Source organism: Dermacentor silvarum, chromosome 10 (assembly GCF_013339745.2).
Source record: "Dermacentor silvarum isolate Dsil-2018 chromosome 10, BIME_Dsil_1.4, whole genome shotgun sequence".
NCBI lineage: Eukaryota > Metazoa > Arthropoda > Arachnida > Ixodida > Ixodidae > Dermacentor > Dermacentor silvarum.
The window spans coordinates 84,755,231-84,779,580 of record NC_051163.1 but is presented as its reverse complement, the minus strand read 5'-3'; the positions used below and the strand labels follow the sequence as shown (position 1 = coordinate 84,779,580).

Below are 24,350 nucleotides of genomic sequence, written 5' to 3'. Positions count from 1 at the left end.
ACAAGAGAAGTGGGGTATTTTTAAAGTAAAACAATGTTTACAATGTATAGCATGTGCGCCATCACTGCGGAAAACTGCCAACACGTTCTCACGTAGAAGATTCGCAGCCAGTGCGTTTGAAGAACACACGTGAAAGCCATTAAAAAGTAATTGTGTGAAGGAAGAGACTTACAGGTGTTAAGAAATGTCGAAAAACAAAGCGACTAGAATGTCACGCTAAATTAACTTTGTTTCCGAGACGATACTACACAAACACGGTGCTCAGACTCGGTAACTGGGAATGAGGACGCACTGAAGCACTAGAGGGCCTCGAAATGCAACCTGAAGATTTATTGAACCAAATTCTTGAACCTGATGTGCTAGAATGCAAGAATGCATTGGATTGGTGGACATCAATGGGCTACCGCAGCCTTTTTGGTGCTTTACAAGTCCATCACATCCGTCAGGCTGAGATAACTGCAAATGCGTGCAAGAAGGTCTACGCTAAGCTTGTCCAGCGTGGCTCTCCTCCTGCGGTCCTGTTCGCAGGTTATTTTGCCGCTGACGACGCCGGTGAGGATGAAGTAGTTGGCAGCGAGCCGATCACGGGCCTCGTCAATCTTCTTGACCGCCTCTTCCTCTTTGATGGATAAGTTGAGGGACAGCACCATTTTTATGGAGTGCGAGTATTGCAGAGCTTCGAATGCCAGGGCGTGGCTCTTTTCGTTGGAGCCGTGGACGAAGCGGATGGCCTCGTGGACGTACAGCTGCGTTAAGAAGGACAGACACTTAGCGCGCGACGAAGCGAACACAGGTGCTAGGACTTTTTCTAGATTGTTCGTCCGCTCGGCAAATCCACCTCGAATCAAAGATTATGATTTTTAATAACGTCTGCCCTTTAAATCGTGCTGGCGACCGATCATCACCTAGCCTCCTTAATGTAATTCCTACTCTATCGTAACCTAGCGCTGCGTATATGAGTAATCTCCTAAGGTTGCCCATGGCGTTGACGATCACGCCCTCCTGTCCGAGTCAATACAGTTATTCAGGCGAATGCCTTAGATGGCCCAGGATTCGAAAGATCCAATGTCCGACGTTACTGCACCAAAATTCGTGGTGCCACCATGCCACATGGTGCCAGGAACAATGGTCGTGGGTGCGAGTGCCTTAATTAGGAGAGGTAATTAAGGCACTCAAACCCACGACCTTTGGTGGCAGAAAACATAGGAAGTTACAGCGCATTCAAATGAAAATGTGAAGTAATTTAATGAATGCCTCGTCAGCGCGCAGGCTTTCGCGTTCATCCTCTTTAGAGTACGCTAAAGTTGCTCAACTTTTGTGTACTTGGTATCTGGCCTTTTTCGCGATGCAGCTCGTAGAAAGAAAAAAATTGGACATTCATTGCGTGACATGGCTCATTAAATTACGCGGAAATGGCCAATTACCCACTAAATCTGCTTTGAATCAAATGCCGAGCACGGTTAGTTTAGATTGAAGGTGGTAATTTTAATAGTGCGAGGGTCCGCCCGTAGCAGCTCGGATAACGTTCTAGAGACGCACATTGTCCCGTTCCAACCTATGCAACGGCGGGTTCCCTGGAGACGCACATACACAGCACCCCTGCGTATGGCCCTTCAATAAACAAGAGTTATTACACCGTATGTCCCTATGCATTTTTATAGAAGTATGTATGCATAGATAAATTGATGGGATACACGTCTTAAAAGGAGTAAATGTTAACTGCACAATACAAAATCGTTGTCTATCAAATCGAGTACGCTCCGCGTTATGGGAATAGTAACTGGAGTCGACTTCCATTTTTTTAGTTCAGCAATACTCCAAACATCTCGCTTATCTCGACCACTGGCTAGAGCACCCTTCTATCAGATTTGAACTGCAACGATTCTGAAAGGAGGACGTTGCCTTATTATATTGGCTTTCCATTGGAATGTGACGAGTTGTCTGGGGATTTGGTTCAGCATCTGAAACATACCTCATTCGATGGCGGATATTTGCCCCCGTCTGTCTCGGTCGTCGGGCGTAGAAAGCAAGGCACCGCCCCGTATGTTACCACGTTATTGTCTTCGTAAACCTCCATGGACTGTTACCATTTCTTGTATCCAATTTACAATCCTTTTCGATCATTCAGTTAAAAGGACCCTTACTCACTAGTGAGTACTCTGTCGAGACATTACTTCCCAGTGAGAGTAATTTCTTGGATACAAATTGGATACAAAAAAGAGTAACAGTCCATGGAGGTCTACGATGACAATAACGTGGTAACAGACGGGGCGGTGCCTTGCTTCCTACGCCCGACGACGGAGACGAACGGGGGCAAATATCCGTCATAGAATGAGGTATGTTTCAGCTGCTGAACCAAATCTCCAGACAACTCGTCACATTCTAATAGAAAGCCAATATAATAAGGCAACGTCCTCCCTTCAGAATCGCTGCGGTTCAAATCTGATAGAAGGTTGCCCTAGCCAGTGGCCGAGATAAGCGAGATGTTTGGTGAAACTCGGGCTCCCTTAAGGGAGCCTATACAGTTACTCCAGTGTTTTCCACGAGCCACTCGCACCACCTCCAGAGATTCAAGCCCTGCTATTCACCGAGCGTCCTCACGTGGTCAAAACAGGCCCTACTGCACTGCGGAAAAGCCAACCCTTCGCAGGCAACGCCAACGCTCCGCAGGAACAGACCGACCCAGCGCAATTGACATCAGCTCAGTTATCCTTATTGCTTGTTCATCGATGCATCGGAAGATGCGTGTTCGCAGGTATTATCTCGGTTAAATTTCGCAATCAAAGTCACATGAAGCAGTGAGAGTCCTTGCAATAGGACGGGGTGTAAAATAACGCTGGCAGATCCCACGCCATGTGGGAATCGACGTTATGCGAAGCAGTGTGCGGGGAGCCTACCAAGTAAACGAAACGACCATGAGACCACCAAGACTTAGGCGGCTGTTTCATGACCTACCGGGCACGCATGTCATGACATTCATGCCATGAGTCCTCAGGAGTCACTTTAGCTATGCCTGAGTGACGATAAGCCGAAAACCTTAGTCATGCTCATGAATGACTTCGACGACCAAGCTTGAGCGTTTTCCTTCACTGAGTACCACATCCGAATCCATTACGTTGATTTTTGAGTGTTATTCTTTTTTCGCAGAGTCATTGTCATTTTTGCCGAGTCATGAGCATGACTGACTTCATTTTTGTTCGTCATACACTCCTGTCTTATGTCAATTTTGGTGCCTACCAAGTTAACGAAACGACCATTAGAGCACCAATACGTATGCGTCTAGATAGATAGATACTATAAAAGTGGCAAATGTTCGCCAAGAAATGCCTCTCATTTAAAGCAAGGATACTTAAGACTGCTCACGTGTAGGAATGCGAAAACATAGTCCCGGGGGTGAAACGGTCTACATGTATTAAAGCATAAAATTAGCATACGAACGCTACAGGAAAAGCTGGCCTGAAAGAACCGGCAACAGCGATGTCGTCGCCATGTTGCTACGACTGAGTTTCCCTGCGTTAAGCATTAAGATGTTGGTATAAGCGTGAAAATCTTGTATGATTTTGGTATGAGCCACAAGCTGTAGTGGAACACGGAGTAAGAGGGCGGAGGAGGAAGACGTTCGTCTAGCGATAACGGAACCTCGGCTGGCGCTCGAGATCGTCGGTTACGTCGTGTCCCAATAAGCCCTCTCTTCGCAGAGAGTAACCCGTAACAATATTATGCAAAAACAAGCATTTACACTCAGCAGGTACGCATCACGTTTAAAATTAATTCCGTATATTTCTCAGAAAGATGAGTTGCCGTTTTATAAAATGTCGATGGTGAATTGACGGTACCGGAAAGTATGCGTTTGCAGGCGCCTGAAATAGCTGGCGCCACCATACGGAGTGAGAATCGAGATCGCGTTGATTGCGTGTCTCGTCGTATGCGCCGGCGCGCCTGTACAGCGTAGCAAGATGACGGCGCCTTGCGGTTGCAAATTTAAATGCATGGGCGCTATGGCGAGCTTTTAAAGCGAAAGCTTTACTAACCTAATACAGACGAGTTTTGCCGTCGACAGCAATTTGACCTTCGTTTGACCGCAACTAGGTCGCCGCCTGACCACGTGACTCACCGCGCCCCTAGCTTGCGAGGGAGCGGGAGGCTTTGAGCCGTCGTCGCCAAGCGGCGTCTCACCGCCCCGCGGATATGGGCGTCTTGCGCTGGAGTGAGGTATAGTATCGCCGCCGGGTGGCGACGAGAGAACATATCTGGGTAGTAGCAGGTTGAGTAGTATTGAGCCCTGACTGTGGCGAACCACGTTTCTAGCCCGAGCTTTACGTCGATTCGCATCTTTTTCGGCCCTGTTGCGAGTGCGAAAAGGCTCGTCACTTCTCAGAGAACACGCCGACCACGCTGCGAGCTGGCCGCAGCCTAGTTTAACGAAAACGGACTCTGTGTACCGTGGGACGTAATGCTGGAAGCAGAAGGAATCGGCGACGCCGATCCGGAGAGACCTAGCTCAGCCGCGAAAAAACGTCGCCGTCGTTACTGATGCGTCGTGAGCTGCCACGAACAAGAAGGCCTGAATCCCAACATCAGATTCTACCGTTTTCTTTCAAGGCCTCACGAAGCGGAGCGTCGGGCGCGCTAGATAACTTCACAACCCCACTATGAGCAGCACAGATTTGAGAGTTAAATGTGCACATCCTTGACCTCAAGCCAGCACGTTTGGCAGCGCAGCAAGGCAGTATTGATTACAGCGCATCGACGGTCGAGCGCTGTCATTAAAAGCTACATCAAGCGAGCAGCGCATGAGCTCACGCTGCATCGCGATTGGCACGTAGTACGTTACTGCGAGCTCATATACATTGCATCAGTTATCAGTTGCTAAAGGGACAGATGGCCGTTACTACAGCGCAGGCGTTACTACTTGTTTAGCGGCATGCAGTCAACAAATATTGCAGGAGGCCCGCCGTTTCGCGGCATGCTGCAGGAGCGCTGCCGTCGCGGCGCGTACGATCATGCGCTCGAGCAGTTCCGTACTGCTTATCGCTGCTGTGAATCCATTTACAGCAAGCATTTACGCGCGTTTGTGCGCCTGAATCTAGCAGCGGGTAAAGCTTACCTGAAGTTCAACTTCGTACGCGACTCGCTTCACTTGCGATTGACACCATGCTAAACCTTCGCCACTTATTTTTTGAACGGCGTACACGCACTTGGCGTAGCATGATTTCTTGCCTGTACGCAGTGTGCCACCCCTGAAAAAATCTTCAGCGCCCGATATTCGCTGCAAGCCGTGGCACGACACAAGCGAAAGTGGCGGGTCCATATTGTAAACGTGCTTTCCTAAGCAGACGACTGAGCTTGGTACTACCCAGTTTCGCAGTGAGGGCGCTTTTTAGTGCCATTTTTGCAGCGCCCCCTGGGCAACGCAGAAGCTCCATCGCCCCTCGAGCTGCTTTACTGGAGAAGGTCCGAAATGCCCAGCGCGCGAAGCTAGCGTCGGAGACTGAGGAAGAGCGAGCGGTTCGGCTTTGCAAAAGGATTGGCCTTGTCGGCTTATAATTCTTACCTGGCTAAACGACGAGTGTATAGCTAAGTATAATACTTAGAGCTAAATCAAAGGTTAACCAAGTGAAACCAAGACTTAACCAGGCTAAACCAAGCTTTCGCGTTGGATACCCATAGTTAGCTGAGCTAAGCCGCAGTCATTTCGTCTTTTGAGTTGGTTATATTAACTATGTTGCACAGCAACCTTGGTTCTCCACAGGAACAGTAGAAATGTACCTATGAAGAAAGGGGTCAGGCAAAGAGGCACAATCTCTCCAATGGCATTCACTTCATGCTTAGAAGTATTCAAGCTCTTAGAATGGGAAGGCTTAGGAGTGAGGATCAACGGCGAATATCTCAGCAACCTTAGGTTTGCAGATGACGTCCTATTCAGCAAGAATGGGGACGAATTACAGCAAATGATTCATGACCTTAACCGAGAAAGTAAGAATGGGGTTGAAGAATAATATGCAGAAGACAAACAATGTTCAATAGCCTGGGAAGGAAACAAGAATTCAGGATCGCCAGTCAGCGTCTAGTCTGTAAAGGAGTACGTTTACGTAGGTTGACTACTCACAGGGGACCCTGATCACGAGAAACCTTACAAAGGAGTGAAAATGGGTTGGAGTGCATACGGTAGGCATTGTCAAATCCTGTCTGGGAGCTTACCACTGTCGTTTAAAAGAAAAGTGTGCATTCATTGCATTCTACCGGTGCTAACATATGAGGCAGATACTTCGAGGTTAACAAAGAATCTCGAGAAATTAAGGCCCCACAAAGAGATGGAACGAAAAATGTTAAGCCTAACGTTAAAGACAGGGAAGAGCGGTGTGGATCAGAAACAAACGGGGATAGCCGATATTCCAGCTGACATTAAGTCAGAAAATGGAGCTGGGCAGGTCATGTAATGCGTTGGATGGATAACCGGTGGACCGTTAGAGTTACAGAATGGATGCCAAGAGAAGTTAAGCGCAGTCGAGGACGGCAGAAAACTAGGTGGAGTGATGGAGTTAGGAAATTTGCAGGCGCAAGTTGGATTCAGCTAGCGCAAGACAGGGAGATCACAGGGAGAGGCCTTTGTCCTGCAGGGGACATAAACATAGGCCGATGGTGGTGATATTAACTGTATGTATTGAAGTTGTTTCTGCAGGTGTCTGTGCCTATTTGTTGGCCCCACGACTGCATACTGTGGAGATGGGTTTGCACAAGGCTTACCCTACGAGCGACGGTCAGGAAAGGGCACGACGCTCCTCCACTCCGCAACGCACAAAGGCGCTACGGCAGGGTTCATCGACTCTCCGACACGGCGCAGAGAAGGCTCCGGAGTCAGACCGCCAACAAACACGGGTTTATTCACCCAAGGTACAGCTCAGCGCTACAGTCACGGCGCTTACGGGCCAAGGCTCGCCGCAAGACCGATCGAGTACGCGCGCCCGCTGCGCTAGGGCTAACCGGGTAGCGGTCCGCCAAGCGCGATAACGAGGAGTCGCGAGAACAAAGGTCTCATGTAACCACCTCGTTGCGAGCCTGTGAGCCTCTCTCGCGGCGAGGAAGCGCTCAGCGGACGAGAGCTCGGGTGGAGAGGGTGCCCGGGGGCCGCCGCGCGGGAGGCCAATCAGGGCGCGTCCCGGTGACGTGTCTCGCGGGGCAAGTCCGATTCCGGGGGGGAGAAGCACGGTTTGCGCGGGAAAGTAAGTCCGGCGCGCTAGCCGTGTCCGCCATGTTGCCGTTACGGCGGCGGTTCCCGGGGATCGAGCTAAGCGCCACGCGCGAGCCGGGGGACGAGGCGCGGGAAGGCACCTCGATCCCCACAATACTTTCGGACGCTGCTGCCGATGTCGAGGCTGTAGTTGCAGACGCAGCCGCCTCACAGCCGATCGGACGAAGCACACATCCAGCACAGATGAAATCCGAAGCGTAACTGAATCGCTGGAATCAGCTTCTCTCCATCTCCCAGAGCCCCCCCTCTATTCTCTCCCTCACCCACCAGCCCCCTCCTCTCTCTCACGCTCGCACGCGATGACGTATTTTTAATTTGTTTTAGGCTTATTTTGGTTTCCATAGCAACACATACGCAGCTAGCCGAGATGAGTTCTTCAAACAGACCGTCGAAATCCAGCTTTGTAGGCTAGTGGTGCTTTTGGACAAAAAGCGCTGCTGGCATTCCCACTCGAGCGCGGCTCCTGCGCGTACAATAGTGGCTTTTCCGCATAACTTCGAAGCCGAATATTGCGTACCTTGGCGCAACTCTGGCTTCCTAAAGGGAGCTTATACAGAAACTCTAGCGCATGTTGGAAAGAGGAGCCGCCTTGGATAAACGAGCGCAGTTATGGTGAAGGGAGTCATGCATGGATGCATGGAATTTAAGATTGCAATCGCGTGTTGTCGGCGTCCGTACAGAGTTTACAGAGAAAGAACTGCAAGTTTAGACACTTCAAATGGTAGGTTTCTATTGCACTACAAGATATAAAGTACTAGAAAGACGGTAGACAGACCATGTAATAAAGTTTAAGGCACCACCACCTCGACTAAAGAGCTCATTGCGTTTCAATGGCACTCTGACAATGCCCGTGTAAAAACTTGGTATCCAGTCACTTACAGCGACTAACCAAATATAGTGGACTGATGGTACAATGCGGTACACTGTTAAAGGAAGCACTAATACTATGCGCTCCTAGCCGCAAGTGTCAAGCTAAGTTATGTGTGCACTGCACATGTGTGTAAAATGTCTAAGCACCACCAACCAGATGTCTTCTACTGCGAAGAGGTATTCATTTGTATACTTGTCAGAATTTGCATGTGCTTGAAATTGTACGTTTGTCAAGCCACTACTCATCGTAGAGATCGCCGAGAGCGCTTTTGAAGAGCAGTGCTGTCTGTAGTAGAGGGGCAGAGCTACACTCTGGACGTTGAAATTCGGGGGAGAACCAGTCCATTAGAACAAAAGGAGAATTCTAAATTCCGGGAAAAGAATTTACAGACACGAAGAAAAGTCAAGATACCAAGGCAGTACCGAAAATTTTGAATTTCTTCTGGAACAGTTCCACCATCTGGAATTGTGCGAATGAATTATGTTAGTGGAAGGGGCGTACGCAGGCCGTACACCTATACGTCAATACGTGAAGAAATTTTATTTCACGGCGTCCGATCACTAGAGTTTCGTCTGCACATAAGGCGCACAAGACTGAGTGCTACGAGACCCATACAAAGTGTAGTAGGACGATTTATTAGACGACAATGACGTCTCACACAATCGAGGTAGTCCACGAACGCTGATCGCGCGCACAGCGACAGACGCAAGAGCGCTCCTTCGCCCTCTTCGCCACTACAAAAGTTAGTCTAAAGCTTTCACGTATTCATAGTGGCATATCAGTAAGGTTAATGGAATAAAATAATCATGAAAATGAAACAAGAGATTTTGTGGTGAAAGGTCGTTTGGTTTAACCTACAATTTGCTTCTAAGAGTTGTTTTGTTGAGTTCCTTGACTCATTTAGAGTGGGCTACGGTGTGAAGTTCTATAATCGGTGGCATCCTGTCATCTTTCTCCTTTATTCTTTGCCACAACGCTGACCAATAGTCAGGTGGCGGGCGCGCGCAATAGTTACGGTGGGGTTGCAGGCTTTCCGCTGTCAATCTACCTCGCAAATATGGTCGTTCTACCTCGCTCTTCATTAAGACGCTTTTTGACGGGCAGTAGCAAAAGTACGAAGATGGGCTGGAACCGTTTGAGCTAAGCTGAAATTACGCGGGCTTCGAATTCGTGTTCTTGCCGTTGACGACACTAGACAAAATCAACCAACCTTAGGCTACATTAAGGAACAGTGGCTATCCTTAGCGAGATGCTTAGTTCCAAACGCCTGTCGAGAACCAAATTCTACGCCTGCTGTTCCACGCCTACCTAGTTCTACCATTGTTGATTGCATTCCATCTCGACATTCAAATGACGAACGTTTCGCGAAAAAGCCTCACCTATAACCATAGAGAAACATACTACGTAAAGAGTGGCCACAAGGGCCGTTTCGCGGTCGAGCAATTGAGGGTCTCACCACCCGCCAGATGGCGTAGCGACAAGCGCTTCCGTTTCGCTTCAAAGATACAGGTTATCATGCCTCCAGCGGGCTGCATCGACGCGTCATATATTTCTCTATTGCGTCCCCTCTGTGGTGTCCCGTCTCCATAGCAACGTTGATGCTGCGCCGGCTGCTCCGGTCATGTGCCGCTGGATACGCCCACCTCGCCGAGCTTTCAACACGCCGGTTCGCTGCTGCGGTAAGTTGCATCCTTTTGTCTGCACTAAGAATTTGCAGGTTTTTGCTTTCAACATTGTTAAAGCGATGTTTATTGATGCTGACGGAGTGTATTTTTGCGTGCGTAGCATACAATATATGCTTCGGCGCCCACCGAGGCTGGTTCGTAAGCGTGGGCTGTACATAACGCGTTCCTGTCATTGCTAAACCATCCTTGTTGTTCTGCCTGCTCTTTACCTGCAATTTTAAGGATATGTACTGAAATTAGTTGTGTCCAATAGGATCTTGGTAGTACGCTTGTAAACAAGGAAAAATAAAGCATTTTGTACTGTGCCACTACTGCTTCCTGTTGTGTGTAATTCAGAAGAATGGCAAAAAAGTGAGAACAAAAACAACAAAATCTCTGACCGCATGATTTTATGGTGTTCGCATGAGCAAATTCCGTTTTTCATGGTACATCGACAATCTTGGTTGTTTTTGTTTAGTAAAAAGATTGCGATCTGCTAGTTTATACGCCTGTTTATGCCAAAAACACAACACCGGAGCTTCACTAAAGACAACGTAGTTGAACACTTAAACAGCAAGGTAAATCATTGAAAAGCCCTGCTGTCAAAACCGAAACCAAAACAGAGCCAAGCCAGGCGTCCCGAATCTCGGAAGACAAAATTGACGGTCTGACCAGCCACTGGTCGCGCTGGTAGTAGTGCAGTATACATAGCTGGGCCGCAAGGCCCTACGGGAGTGTCCGCTCTTTACGTAGTATGTTTCTCTGTGCTATAACCGCGGAGCCACTGAGGTGGAAGCAATTGTCGGCCAACATTTCAGAAGGCTTGAAAGTGGACAATAATGACACGCCTTACAGATACACAGGCTTGAAATGAAGTTATGAGTTGATAAACTTTAGCCGGGTAAAGACGAAATATTTGGTCAAGCGAGACGCTGGTGATAAAGTCGCGATAAGCAACACATACAACCAACGCTAACGCGAACTCCTCGCACACCCCACTCCTCCTATGGCCTACTTTTGTCGTACACCGTCATTAGTTGGCGCGCCACACGCCCTCCCCCTGCAACGCCAGTATTGGACGGCGCGACTTGCGTCAACCCCCCTCCCCGTCTCCTTTTCATCTGCACCCTCTCCCAGCATTCTCACAGGGTTGAGCTCTTTTCCTCTCCTCTTCCGCTAAATCACATGGCTTTTCTACACGCGGATACGATCTCCTGGAGCCTAGTCGTTGACAGCTTCTCTGTAAAACATCGTCTTCAGGTCATCGTGACATGTTTGCAAATAATTGTGCAAAAAAATGTGTAATTGTGTAAACATTGGGGAGTGTACAGGGAGGGCAACGATTCTGGAAATATTCGCCAGCATACGCGACATATGCACAAGAAAAAAAAACTCACCAGGTTACGCCGCAGAGCGTCCTTGATGGCGAATTCGTTGGCATGGTTGTCCCTGACCATCTTCACTGCTAGGCCGATGAGGAAACGGTTGCGCAGAATGGCCTCCTTCAGCTCCCGGCAGACTGCCCGCACTTCGTTCCAGCAGTCCCTGCCGTCCAGAATCACAATCGTGAGCATGTTTATCGCCCGGTTTTGCTCGACCAGTCGGCCCAGTGCTTTGATGGCCCTTTTCCTGAAGACGAAGTTGGTGATTTCAAGGATTCGGATGGTGCGGTTGTTTTCGAGTGACCGAAGCAGGCTGACCCCATTGACTTCGGGGAGCGTGATGCACAGCTTCAGCTCTCTGCATTGATGAAAAATGCCAGCGATTTATCGCGAAATGATGTTCAGGTCCGGCATTGAACCTTCGACTACCGCCAATTCTACAGCCTAAAACAGCATGGGCTACATCCTTCAAGCCTAATTATACAGCAGTACAGATCCTAATGTACTAGGATGCGAAAAATTGAGAGGCAACTCCTACGCGGAAAATATTTCGCAACAAGGAACAGATTTTGCAGTTGCTGCCACTGGCTGCGAAGATCGTGGCAAAAAGGTGTAAATGTTGGACAAGAATTATTTCCTTAGTTAAATTGAAGTTTGCGCAGTACACGTAGAAAAACTTATTAGCTCCGGCTACAAAGACAGCCATGCTGATGACAAGCAAAACTTTTCCCATCTACAAGCCCATGTTGGGTCGACGACATTTCTTGCGTTTCATTTGTATCTTTTAGAGGCCGTACATGTTGAAAAGACCAAAAAAAATTTTTCAACAACACATTCGAGCAAGCGGACGCCAGGGCCGTTATATCCCGAGGTTTATTTTCGCTCGTTTATATTTCTTGCATCACTTACGCTCTAATGTGTACGTAGTGTATTTTATGCAAATGTAATGCGTAATGTAACCTGAGAACTGTTGAACTCGTAGAGCAACTGAAATATGTCGGTTACTGACGTGTTTAAAACGTTATTGAGCGATGACGGCAAACTTGCCAAGTAACCGAGCATGTTGCAATGGTAAAATGGCAGCCTGCCTGTATTAGTGGCACATTCAATCGTTAGTTATCATGGCAATAGCCCTGCTCCTTGCAAAGCATAGGTGTTCGATATTCTGATGTCCAAAGTCCGGTAGTTGGAAGAATAGAACGGCACGCATTGGAGCACAGAAAAATGCTGCGCCGTATCCCCTACTTAAACGTTTTGGTAGTGCCGTTGCGTGCAACGCTCAGTGGGATCAGTGCTGTCACGTGTAATTTCGAAGGTTCTTGCTATCGGCTGATCTACGTTGCGGCGAAAGTGTGTAGGATGGATTACCTCAGGTAAGCAGTGGAGCCGATGGCTTCGGCGAGCTTTTGAAGCACAGGCTCGGGCGTCAGGGTCGTGCACTCTATCGTGGCAGCGTGGGTGTTGCGACTGGATGCAACAGCATCCAGGAGAGGCGTGGCGTCCTTGATGCTCCGCTTGTCTAGATCGATGTAGGCGGAAGAGATCTTGCACAGGGCGACACCATCCGCAAAGTCGGCTCCGCGTGGGTTCACCCAGCCGATATTCAGGCGAGCAGCGACTTTGAGCTCCCGGATGATGTCGAAGAAGATGGCGATGTGGGGCGCAGGTGCTATGGTTCTCAAAGAGAAGGAGAATGCTTCCAGAGTCTTGTTTACCTGCGGGAGCACATTTAGACACCGAGAAAGTGTTTCGTACAGCTGTCAGCAGCGGAAAAGATTGCCGAATTTACTTTGAAGCAGTGAGCACTCGTAATTCGTGGGTTTGAATCTGGCACGCTAATCTGTAACAAGTAGCTTTCTTGCTCGACAGTCAGTCTCAGTAAACGATTTCGCAGCGAACTTGCAAAAACGTGGGGCGAATGGGAAAGAGGGAAAACAAGTTCCTGAGCCTCTGTCGTGTTAGCAAAGTGGTTTCGCAAGTTTAGTATGCTCCACCAACTCGCCCAATTCACACAATGTTAATAATTTGTGTGTTACGAGTGCGTAGCTAGTAAGACCACTTGTTCGCATTCTGTACTTTTTGAATTGCTCGAGTAGATACAACTTTTTAATGGTGTTTTATACGGGCCTAATAATTAAACGAGCAATTGGAACTCGGAAGCCGTGATAAATGTAACTGAAACACACTTCGAGTCACGTCGTGAAAATGGGACGTTTGCTACGACAATAAGTAGATAAATAACGACTGTTCTCGGCAAATGCATTCTTCAAGCCAGGTGAAACCTTAGTCAGGTAAAATAGGATTCTATAAAGGAATGACGAAGCGATCTTGAATTCATATCGCAATATGTCTCGAGTGCGTATGTTGGCTTGTCAGCAAAACGAAATCCCAAGCCCAAATTTCGGTTGAACTATTTACCAGTGCGAGGTTTGGGAAAGACCCGGTACTCTAACTTTGCATTTGTTGGAAGCTGTAGCACCGCATAGAGCAATTTGGTGACTGATCGCCGCTAACATGTGCTTGTCTGGTTTCTAATGTAACCTTCTTGTAAGTTACTTAATATCGCCAATTCACTCTCACGTATCTTCTGTGCTTGTAGTATAATGCGTTATACCGAGCAGCCTGGCTGTTCGCAAAAAAGGAATACCAGAAATGGCTTACGGCCCCGCCAGTTCACCGATAATTGAATTTCACAATAGTTACCCCATTTTACCACGGGAAGAAAGGTTTATTATAGAAGTTCTTGGTTGAATATTCTAATTATGTATTTGCAGGAACCTTGTCCTAATAAAATTTAGTGTGGACAAGTACTGTTAACTATAGGACAGTCAAAAGGGCAAGATGCCTTGTTTATGCATTCTCTTGAAGAAAACAAAAGCAACACATTGAAGGTGCTCAATGTATAAGAACGAAATGTGGCAAATAAAATAAGCATGTGCGCAACAATAGAGAACAAAGCTTCGTACGAGGTTTTGAAACTACGGCACTTGAAAAAGCAGTGACACTGAAAGAAGGTTTGAAAAAGGGAATAAGAAATATACAGTGCAAATTTCGCACAACACTTTACCCGGCGACAAGGTCATGCTGCCATGGCCAAAGCTGTAGAGCGCGTGTGCTCCTGGCGCTTTGCGACGACAGCGTTTAAGTTCGGGGGTGCAGTCACGTTCACTAAGTTTTGCTTGTAGCCCCAGAAGCGCCGATATCTTTTCACGGCCGCGCGGGAATGGTAGCATTGAAACGCTCGTGTTCCTGCGTTGTGGTAGTCTACTATACGTACGGTCGAGAGGCTATCCAACTGTGCGATGATAACGTTTCAGGGAAGCTGCCGCCCATAGACGAAAGGCGACAACCAAAAACAGACCTTGTATACCGTGGAATTACTGACATATCTTGTTTCCTTTACGTGGGACTGCTAATTGCGAAGTTACTGCGCAGTCCGTGGTTTTTCAAAAAATAACAATGCTTGCTTCGATAAGTACTTACGCATCTAAAATTGGTGTATTGGTTACTATAGGATATCAAGGAACGTTTGTACGTGTAGTTGAATAGCGCAAGGCTAAGCGTATGATCAGTGGAAACGTAGTATGGGTGTACAAGAGGAGCTCCACTAATAGTTCCAGCTATTTGTTTCTTCAGCTGCATTTTCACGTTATATCACTGTGTTTGCTTTTGATAACACCACAAAAATGTTCGATGATCCTTAGCACAATTTCAACGACAGCAGTGATGCACTAAGCACGCTCACATAAACACACCCAAAAATGCTAATGTGTTGAATGCGCCGGGAAAACCCAAATTGAAACTTCCTCGAAAACACTGGGACTACTTGGCCTTGTAACACTACCAAGGAAGCTCTGCCCACGAAGCATTGGCTGTGCTGCCATAGAACAAAAATGATTTATTAGCGTAATTTCTGGCGCAAGTGCCACTGAAACTTGTCGCCGGGTATAAATGTAAATGAGGAACCATCAACCTCAACACGTTAAATGGGCAATAAAATATAATCCAATGATGCTTCTGAAGGTATTAGCACAAGTGTATTCTCCACATGGAGATCACGTTCGACAGCAATTATGGAAGTGAGAGAAGCCTGTTAGGGCTATCAAAAGAACTCGCGAATCCCGAATTGAACCAAGCAGTGTCCGAAATTTGGATTACACAGGGTGTTTCAGTAAACAATTTCAAACATTTTTAAAGATTGGCTGTGGTAGATAGCCCAATTTAGGTTCATGAGCTTGTCTACTCGAAGAGGCGGATATTATTTGCGCGAAAAGTTGAAATTAACAAAATCACAAATAAAATTTTAACTAATTACCTTATAGCCCATACAACAATTTACAAATTCTAGCCGTGGAATTCGCAAGGCGGATCCTATTGTAACTAGTTCTCAGGATCACACCAGTTTCGTGATATTAATTCGCGAACTTTGCAGAGAAATGGACGGGCGTTCCAGTTACTTTTGTGCTTCAATACATAAAACGAGGTTTTGTTAACTGGAACGCCAATGCATCTATCCGCAAAGTTCGGTAATTAGCATATCGATACTGGTGTCATCCTGTGAATTCATCTCAAATGGACCCTCCTAACGAACACCACGGCTACAATTTGTAAATTGCAATGTGGGCCATAAGTTAATTAGTTAAAAGTGAAATAGTGGATTTTTTTAGTGAATATGCATTTCATTTTTTCGCAAGTAATGTCTGCCTCTTCGAGTAGACGAGCTCATGAACTAGAATTGCGCTATCGCTTAAAATTTTTTGAAAGTGTTCGTTGAAACATCCTGTATACGTCCAGTGTTAAACATTGCCTCGAATACCGGTATCTTTCCTCGCCCTTCTACTCGTTTAGGAAACATTTACTACTTTCGGTCGGAGCTAACGACTATACCTCGAGATTCCATTGTAGTGAAAAAATATTTCAAACTATGCCGCGAGTAGATAAATCCGTGTCTCGGTTTAATCCGGAACGGAGGCTTACCTCCAAGACTCGGACCAGGGTACGGCATCCGCCGACGCTGATTTCGTTGTGCTGGATATCGAGCTTGCGTAGGCGGGTGTCAGTGCGCAGTTTCACAGCCGCAGCCGCCGCGAACGTCTCTCGCAGATTGCAACTGGTCAGCGTAAGACTGAGGAGGACACCTGTGCCAGGGCGTCGAAACGGTACGATATCATCACAACCAATGGGTGGTCGAAATTGCAACCCTACCAATGGGTTCTCCTCGGTATACCGGAAGCCAATCTCCAAGGCCATGCTTTTGTGCATTGCAAACTAGGAGAAGCGATTGCTGGAGCTAAAACATCGTCATACTGGCCATGTTGCCATACTGATTATAGGTGCTCTATGCGGCAGCGACCTCGTATATATATTGTTACATTGCGTCAAAGGTAGTGGAGCGGCAGCATCAGCAGCAACAACATTAGGAGAGCAGCAAGGAAGAGAAGGACGTCATGCAGTACCGGCACCCACTTGCCCTACGGCTGCCTGCAATAAAAGCCTTCTACACACCCCGTAACTATATTTATAGTGATCGTGTGCCTCCTCCAACGTGCACTCAATGCTCTCTTCCTCGATTCTTTATACTCCCCTTTCACTTCCTCCCAGTGTAAGGTAGCAAACCGGACGCTCGTCTGCTTGCCTTCGCTGCCTTTTCTCTCATTGCTTTCTCTCTCTCTTTGATCGAGGCATATTGTGGTAAGTAGGCAGCTCACTGTTTCGTCTCGTGTGGGGCCTCCAATGCAGCGAAATGAATGACCGGTGGTGGGGTCGATTCTTGCCCTTCAGCTTAACTTGAGGCCCGACACTTAAAACCGTTGGACCCTCTGGGGCTTAACCTACCCACAAACAACCACCGTCATACTTTTGTACGACGTTGCAACACCTTCACGATCAGCCTCGATCAGCTTCACGAACAGCCTCAATCAGCCTCGAGTGATAACGTTTCTGCGCCGGTGTAAAGATGAGATATTACCATTTGACATAGTCCACTTGACAGAGGCACCTACGATTGTAGGTGACGTCATCGGCGACGAAGTGGCAATCCGCATTTCCATCGCTTAAGCTCCTGTGGTAGCTAAGTAACATACTTATCTATTGGTATGTTGTAAACTAGAGTTGAACGGCCGGAATAGTCAGGATGGGAGAGCACACGCGCGCTTTTGTGACGGTGGTGAAAGTCTGACTGCAGACCACAAACCAATCACAACAAACCAATCACCACAAAACTGGCGAAAAAGCGAACTAAATCTATTCGCTTGAAAATTTAGCCCCGCAGATCTCCCTTTTCTAGTTTTACTTTGGGTCTTACTAGGCGCTTTTTTTCTGCCACGCGCTTGAGTTAGGTGGAATGCTTGCCTCCGATGAGGGAGGCGTACGCGTGCTCCAAAAGAGGGTTGCTGGCGTCGCAGCCGGTGAATGACAGTTTCTCCAGGCGGCTGGTCGGCGTCGACGTCGCGGCCTCATCAGTGACTGGAGACGGCGGGCGTCGAGTCAGGGCAAAGGCCATCTCCTGGATATCCTCGGGGCTGACGGCGCACGTTTTGAGATGCAGACTCTTCAGGCTTGTGCTCTGCACTGCCCCTTTCAGCAGGCCGGACGGGGAAGTGGTCTGTGATCCGTACGCCTGCCGAGAGAATGATAGTTCAGGGCCTCAAGTTGGAGCAGCCATAACTGGCTGCCGTGCAACGACAGTTTTCTGACAGGCGGATGTTCGGAGCCATAAGCTCGAACATTAGCGCAAGAACGGCAACACTGCAAAAACATGAGTGATTCAGAAAATAAATTTCTACCGGAATATTCGAAGTGAAGGTAGCTTAAAGCAAGAAAAAAAATCACGTCTCGTTGCAGAATCGTATCTGAAGGAAGCAGTTCAATTTTCTGTAATATCCAACTCAGAGTTACGGTGACTGACGCAGCTTCAGATATCAAAGCTACACACACATAATACAAGTGATGCCGCGTGTGTGCGCTGCAGCTACTAAAATTCCAACGTGCGTGGAAGCCGAACGGCAATGGCCGCGAAAAATCTCAAGGGAAGACCAGCGTTTGGAGAAGCAAGAAGATAGAGGTTCGAGTAGCATTTCTTGATAAGAGGTAGATTACTTCGCTTCCAGGCGTCGCGTTTAGCAGGGGAACGACATAGTTGGTAAGTCACCTTACAGCATTTATTTCGAGCTTTTCCAGAAATTCATCATGGCGCTGTCATGTGAATGACAGTGCTTTCTGTAAAGCTTACCACGCTTGGAAGGCTCCCGCTTCAACGAATAGCGAGGATAAAAAGATATTCGGAACCTTGTGCGTGCTCAGAAGGTGTCTTTAGACGGGGGTTGAAATTTAGCAAGGAATCACGGTTTTTAAGAGAATAAAAAGAGTAAATTACTTTTATAAACGTATATACCAAAGATGTGTTAACACATAACATATCGATGGCGGGCTCCGCGCTGAAGTTTAGAAGTTCTTGTCACTTGGGGAAAAAAAAGAAACCATCAAACTTGAGCCAACTTGAAGCCTGGCTCAAGTTTGAGGCAGAGTTTTTAAGTTGATCTGTAAATGTCAACGGAAGCTTCGGTGGCTACATTGCGCCCAATTAACTCCAGTGGTAGTTCCGGCGAAGAGTGGGAGAGGCTAAGTTGGTTGACCGCCGTCACGCCACTGGGCGGAACAGTCAGTGCGACAGCGACAAAGAACCAAGAGTCGGCACAAAACGTTGCTGCTTGACAAAAAAGGTGAGCACTCGCCAACCTAGCAATAAATCAAGGGCACTTGGGTATCCCTACGTGGATGAATGCCTCGGCTTTCGTGGCTGTCCAAAGGAGCCGGGTGCAACTACTGACTGAGAGGTTGAAGGCACCACAGAACTCGCCGAAATCACCGCACAACCTGGCAGCGTCGCGACGCGCGGCGCTATCTATAGACCGGCCACACAGTTGCCGCTTTCCGGCAACTGCAGCTTATGCAACCGCAATCTTTACCGGGAAACGCTTGCGACAAACGCTGTGCGTGAAGGCGAGCTTTCTGGGTTTTTTTCCTCGTATGGTCAGTGCTGCCGCTAATGGATGGATGCTATGACCGCCCCCTTTGAAACGGGGTGGTGGGTTGTGCCACCAGCGTTAGCTACACTGGCCTAGCCAAGCCTGTTTCGTGCGGCACATCAAGAGCCGTGCTGCGCATGCGCAAGGATCAGTGATGTCATACGGCTTGCGCCCCGGAGCCACCGGAGCCGGCACCTCTCGCGCACCCCGCCACCGGTCTGCGCATTCCAGAGGAGTGACGTCGTAGCCGTGGTAGACGCACTGGCGCCGGCGCGCGCTCGCTGTGCAGTCGCCGTCTGACACTGCGCTGGAGCCGCTGCGCTTCTGACTGGCGTGTGCCAGTGTGGTATAGCCATGGAGAAGGAGAGCGCAAATGCTGCTCAACAGCGCAGAAGAACGGAGAAGCTTGACTCATAAGAATAATCTTATCTTAAGAATAAGCTAAGAATAATCAGCTGAACCTTTGCTAACGCTACGTATATCCTGGCATAGCCGAGCTAAGCCACTGCAACATTTTTTTGCCCGATGTCCGACCTATGTTAAAACAAAAGAATCCCTAGCATCAAACTTGATTAACCTTTATTGGGAACTTTGTTTTATTGCGATAGCAATTATATGGACACTTCAATCGGATTTCTGCCGTCGGCGTCGCCATCGCCGTCGCCGTGAGGTTCCGTATAGATAAAATATCTTCGCCGCGCGCCGTATGCCCGAGCGGAAGCGTGCGGGGACGCGCGCTATCACGGAGAGCGAACGCACTCAATCTCCCACGGGCAAGCAAGGAAGCGGGAAGCCAGAGCCGGAGGGAGCGGGGGGGGGGGGGGGGGGGCGCACTTCTACTCTGCCAACAACCGCGCTCGGCGCTCGCCCGCACCGTCTATCTCCACACTGCCCTGACCTTTGTATGCGCTGTGCATTCGCTGCTCAGTTTCCGTTGATGCGATAGACCGCACGTACCTCGCCCGCTGCTGCGTATGCGCTTGCTGCCAGCGTTTTGACAGTCGTTGTCTGCAGTCATTCAGTGTGATCTATTCATGTTTGTGCGCGCTCACACCACGCTTGTTCAGTTAGTAATAGTCGGGCCACATTTTCCAACTCACGCTACACATACAATGTTGCCCAGATCGGCAGTGCAGCGCTACAGGTGTGTCCCTTCGCACGCGCTGCCCACGGGAAGCGCTTCTCATCAGCACCACCGTTTCACACACGCCTTCTCGTGATCATCGAGTCTCTCTTCATGTCGGTCTACTTACGCCGCAGCACACCTGCTTACTTAATCAGCTCATGTTTACTACAATTCATATTGCTACCAAAGCCGCTCACCTTACTTCGTATGACATTGCTGTGTTGCTATCGCATTCATTGCTTCGCCCTTAGGGCGAAACTGACATTTTTTGTACGACTCCGTTGTTTGTGATCTCCCTACTTTTCTGCAATGAAACTTCCAATCGCCTCTTCTATAGCAGACATGTTTACCTTCCTCTTCTATCGCTGAACCCAAGGGCTTCAAGGAGGCCAGAGTAGCCTAAACCGATCGCTGTGTAGATATCTTCCCATTCTAATAAAACATGTTCCTTGGTTTCCGCAGCTTTAGCGCCGCATCCACATGCGTCTTCTTCCTTGTTGTACCTCGCTTTATAAGTACGCGTTCTAAGGCACCCTGATCTCGCTTAGAAAAGTAAAGAGCTTTCCTTTGAGTTGTCGTAAATTGTTTGCTTTCTGACCTCGCTTTTACCTCCTAGGTAGTCACTCAAAGCAGGTTTCTTTTCCATTGCCGCCATCCATCAGATTGACTGAGCATCTCTGTGTTTGTTGCCATGTCACTATATCGGTCACGTATTTGCTGGTAAGCTTCCTAGTTTTTTTTTTTCTCCACTGAGTGAATGTTCTCACTTTCATGTTTCATGTTCCTCAGTCGTTCTTCAAAATTAATTTTAATTTGAGCTTTCCTCACTTCAAAATTTCTCCTGCCCATATCGCCCTGCAGAGCTTCGTTTGTAGTGTTCCCGTGAGAGCCCAAAGCGACGCTTCCCACTGACCTTTGGTGGCCATCGCGTCCTCATTGCACCCGTCACTTCAAGCAAACAACCGCATTTCCAAATGTGTGTATGGAACCATTACGCCTTTTCACAAATTCTGCGGATGCGTGGAGGCAAGCTCCATCGGGTGGTGCTGCTGCAGGAAAACCAGCGGCACGCGTGGCGCGCGCCTCCCACAATAATTGGTTGATTTTTTCGTTGCAGGGACGAAGAAATGGTTGGCATTCTACGTCATATATACAGCTTCGCTGTCAAAAACCATCTATGTAAATAATGCGAGTGTTTGCAGCGGCCACGCGGAAACCAGGAGAACGCATCGGTAAATCAGCAACGTCGGCATGCACAAAGCAGTGAGCGAACCTTCAACTTATGCCGCGCACGGCTCGACCGACGACGTTGTCTGTTGCGCGTCCTACTCCTAACCCACGTGGATGTCATACGGTCGCTCCAGCGCTCCGACACGCGCTGCATTACTCGCAATTCCGAATTCAATACATATTCGACGTGTATAAATATTGATTAATTGCATAAATTTACCCCAAGTGAGTCATTTCTGCCTTCACTAAAGTAACAGATACGCAAGGCTGGAAAAATCGGTGACACAATTATCCAGACAATGTTTCGTACGACTACGTGAGCAAAATATCTGCCCCATAGCTTTCCTTTCATATGCAAGAAATTATCCGTCAGTGTTCCCTATAAACATTTATGTAGGAACGTATGCCTGGGACCACATAGCGGGGGTTTTACGTGCCAAAACCAGTTCTGATTATGAGGCTTGCCGTAGTGGAGGGCTCCGGAATAATTGACCACCTGGGGTTCTTTAACGTGCAATACAAAGCAAGCACATGGGCGTTTTTGCATGACCACATAGCGTTTATCACCAGCTAAAACGCTACATGGCGGCAAACGCCCGGGCCGCTGCAGGCACCAGGGCATCCGCAAGAAGGAAACGGTGTGGAAAACTGTACGCGTTACTGAAAACGGATGCATGGCGCTAGGGTAAATCCAACAGAGGAAATAGCAGGAGGCAGAAAGATCGCCAAACTCAACACATTTTGTTCCAGGAAGCCACAAATGTGCATGCACATAACATACATGCACACAGCCATTGTGCAGAAATGCCGTCAAAATGTGGCGCTCTTCCCGCCTCCTCTTATTTCTCCTGTTGGTTTTAACATTGCGCCATACATCGCCTTAAGGTATGCATCAAAAAGCCCAACATTCTATTCTGTAAACTCCACAATACAGCGGATGTAGTCGGAACAGGTAGGGACACTAGTGATGCGTGGAGATCAGCACGTTAGTAGTGAGGCAAGGGGCAAAGTGCAACATCACGTGACAGATATCCGCTCATCATGCATAATGCATCGCGACGTGAATCGTTTTTGTGCTATGGTGGACAGATGAGTACGTGTGGGTCGAGCAGCGAAAGATTACTCGGCGATACATTGGACGATACGTGCCATCGCGCAGTGGTTCGCAAGAAAATCCTCGGTTTTAATATGCAAGAAAAGCAATGTTACCATGAAGTGAGCACGTGACACAGCCGATTGATCCAATGAGAAGACTCGGAAGGAAGCAGGCGCCGTTACCCAGTTAGAATTGGCTGAAAAGTCCAGTGCGGTTAGGTTGTCATACGTTGACAGGGAGTGCTGCTTTGTAAAAGCTGGTTTTCGGAAAGCGATGTATTGCTTCGAGAAACAAGAGTACTTAACTGCCCATCTGTTGCGACATTAAGCAGTGACATTTAGAGTGTTTCGCATCTCATTTCAGTCTATTTACATGGTTTGGTAAATTCACAATAGGAGTCCGGTTACCATGACGTCAAAAATGGTGCCTGCGGGCGTTTTGCAATAGGAGTCGTGAAATACAAGACCGGAAAGCGAGATGTCGCGAAAGTCGTGCTCCGAGTTGTCAAAATTGGCAAGTGTAGTTGTTCGACTGAGCTGAAACAAATTTAGACGCATGGACATGCCTTACCACAATTTTGTCGATGGCAGGGTGGTTGCGGAGGAATTTCGCGACGGATTCGCCGTCTCGAGCCTTCACAAAGTCGGGTGGCATGTAGAATGTTCTGAGCGTCTTGTTCAGAGCCAAGGATTCCAGAAAGGTCCCGGCATCGTCATCAGTCTGCGACTGCACACACACAAACAATACGCCACAGAGTGGCGTCATGCCTTTCAGAGCAAGACCACGTTTTGGAAGTATTCGTGCCATATCCCCTTCATGTGACAGTCGTGTCTACTGAAAATCAATTTCGTCACATTTCCTGCCCCCTTCGCAAACACTAAATGTGTAATGCAGAAAAAGGAAACCTAAAATTTTCCATTGTTCAGCAAGTCCTGCCAAGTTTAGAAAGTTGACTTCAAGCATGCATTCTCTAAAAATATTAAGAGGATAAATACTGTATGCCCATAAAATTGTGAAGGCATTCTTCTAGATACTTGAAAAAGTATTTACGACGTGACTAATTTACAGGAACAATAAAAGTGAACCCCGTACATGTCGGTACGTGGAAGCCGAGGACAAGCATCCAGGCGTTCTATCGTCGAACTCCTTTCACAAAAACACGGTAGTGACACTTGTAGCCAACGTCAAATTAGATGAGTGTCAATATGTGCATGGCACGTTTTGAACACTTGTGTCAGTGCTATTGACGTGCTATCTCAAGGTACATTGTTATATCGCTGCCAGGGGCAGTGTACACGTAAGGTGTTCTAGAATTACATAACACTGATTGCCTTATGCTACATCTACTCGCAGCAGTCTAACACTCCTACACCTGCGGTTGGTGCAGCCAAGTTATTTGACAAAATTTGACAATTACACTTGCTGCACTAAGCGGCACATTGCATTTACCACGCAATATTGTGGTTATTGAAGCCATACTACTGAGAATATTAGCAAAGGCAGTGGATCATGCGTCCTGAAAACGCTTGTTAAAAATCAAGGCGTTGAGATTCATCGCTTTCTTCAAAGCCTCTGAACAAAGACATGCGTAAAAAATTACGTCGTGGTTTTCGAAGACGGTCTAAAATTTATGCGAATACAACGAATTGCACTTGTAAAACCACACTTTAGGTAATAAGTATTACTACAAGAAATGTACACT

General features: G+C 47.9%; 1 protein-coding gene across 1 annotated transcript in view; it reads right to left on the bottom strand.

Annotated features, from left to right (window-relative positions):
• Positions 1 to 291: 291 nt before the first annotated feature.
• The window catches only part of LOC119431673 (uncharacterized), a 45,526-nt gene continuing 21,467 nt past the window's right edge, over positions 292 to 24,350 (bottom strand). The window contains exons 6-11 of the mRNA XM_049657219.1: positions 23,219 to 23,374; positions 17,521 to 17,788; positions 16,147 to 16,307; positions 12,538 to 12,884; positions 11,185 to 11,527; positions 292 to 746 (exon numbers count right to left, since the gene is read on the bottom strand). Coding sequence (XP_049513176.1) covers positions 423 to 746; positions 11,185 to 11,527; positions 12,538 to 12,884; positions 16,147 to 16,307; positions 17,521 to 17,788; positions 23,219 to 23,374 — 1,599 coding nt within the window. The 3' untranslated portion in view covers positions 292 to 422. The remainder of the gene's footprint in view (positions 747 to 11,184; positions 11,528 to 12,537; positions 12,885 to 16,146; positions 16,308 to 17,520; positions 17,789 to 23,218; positions 23,375 to 24,350) is intronic.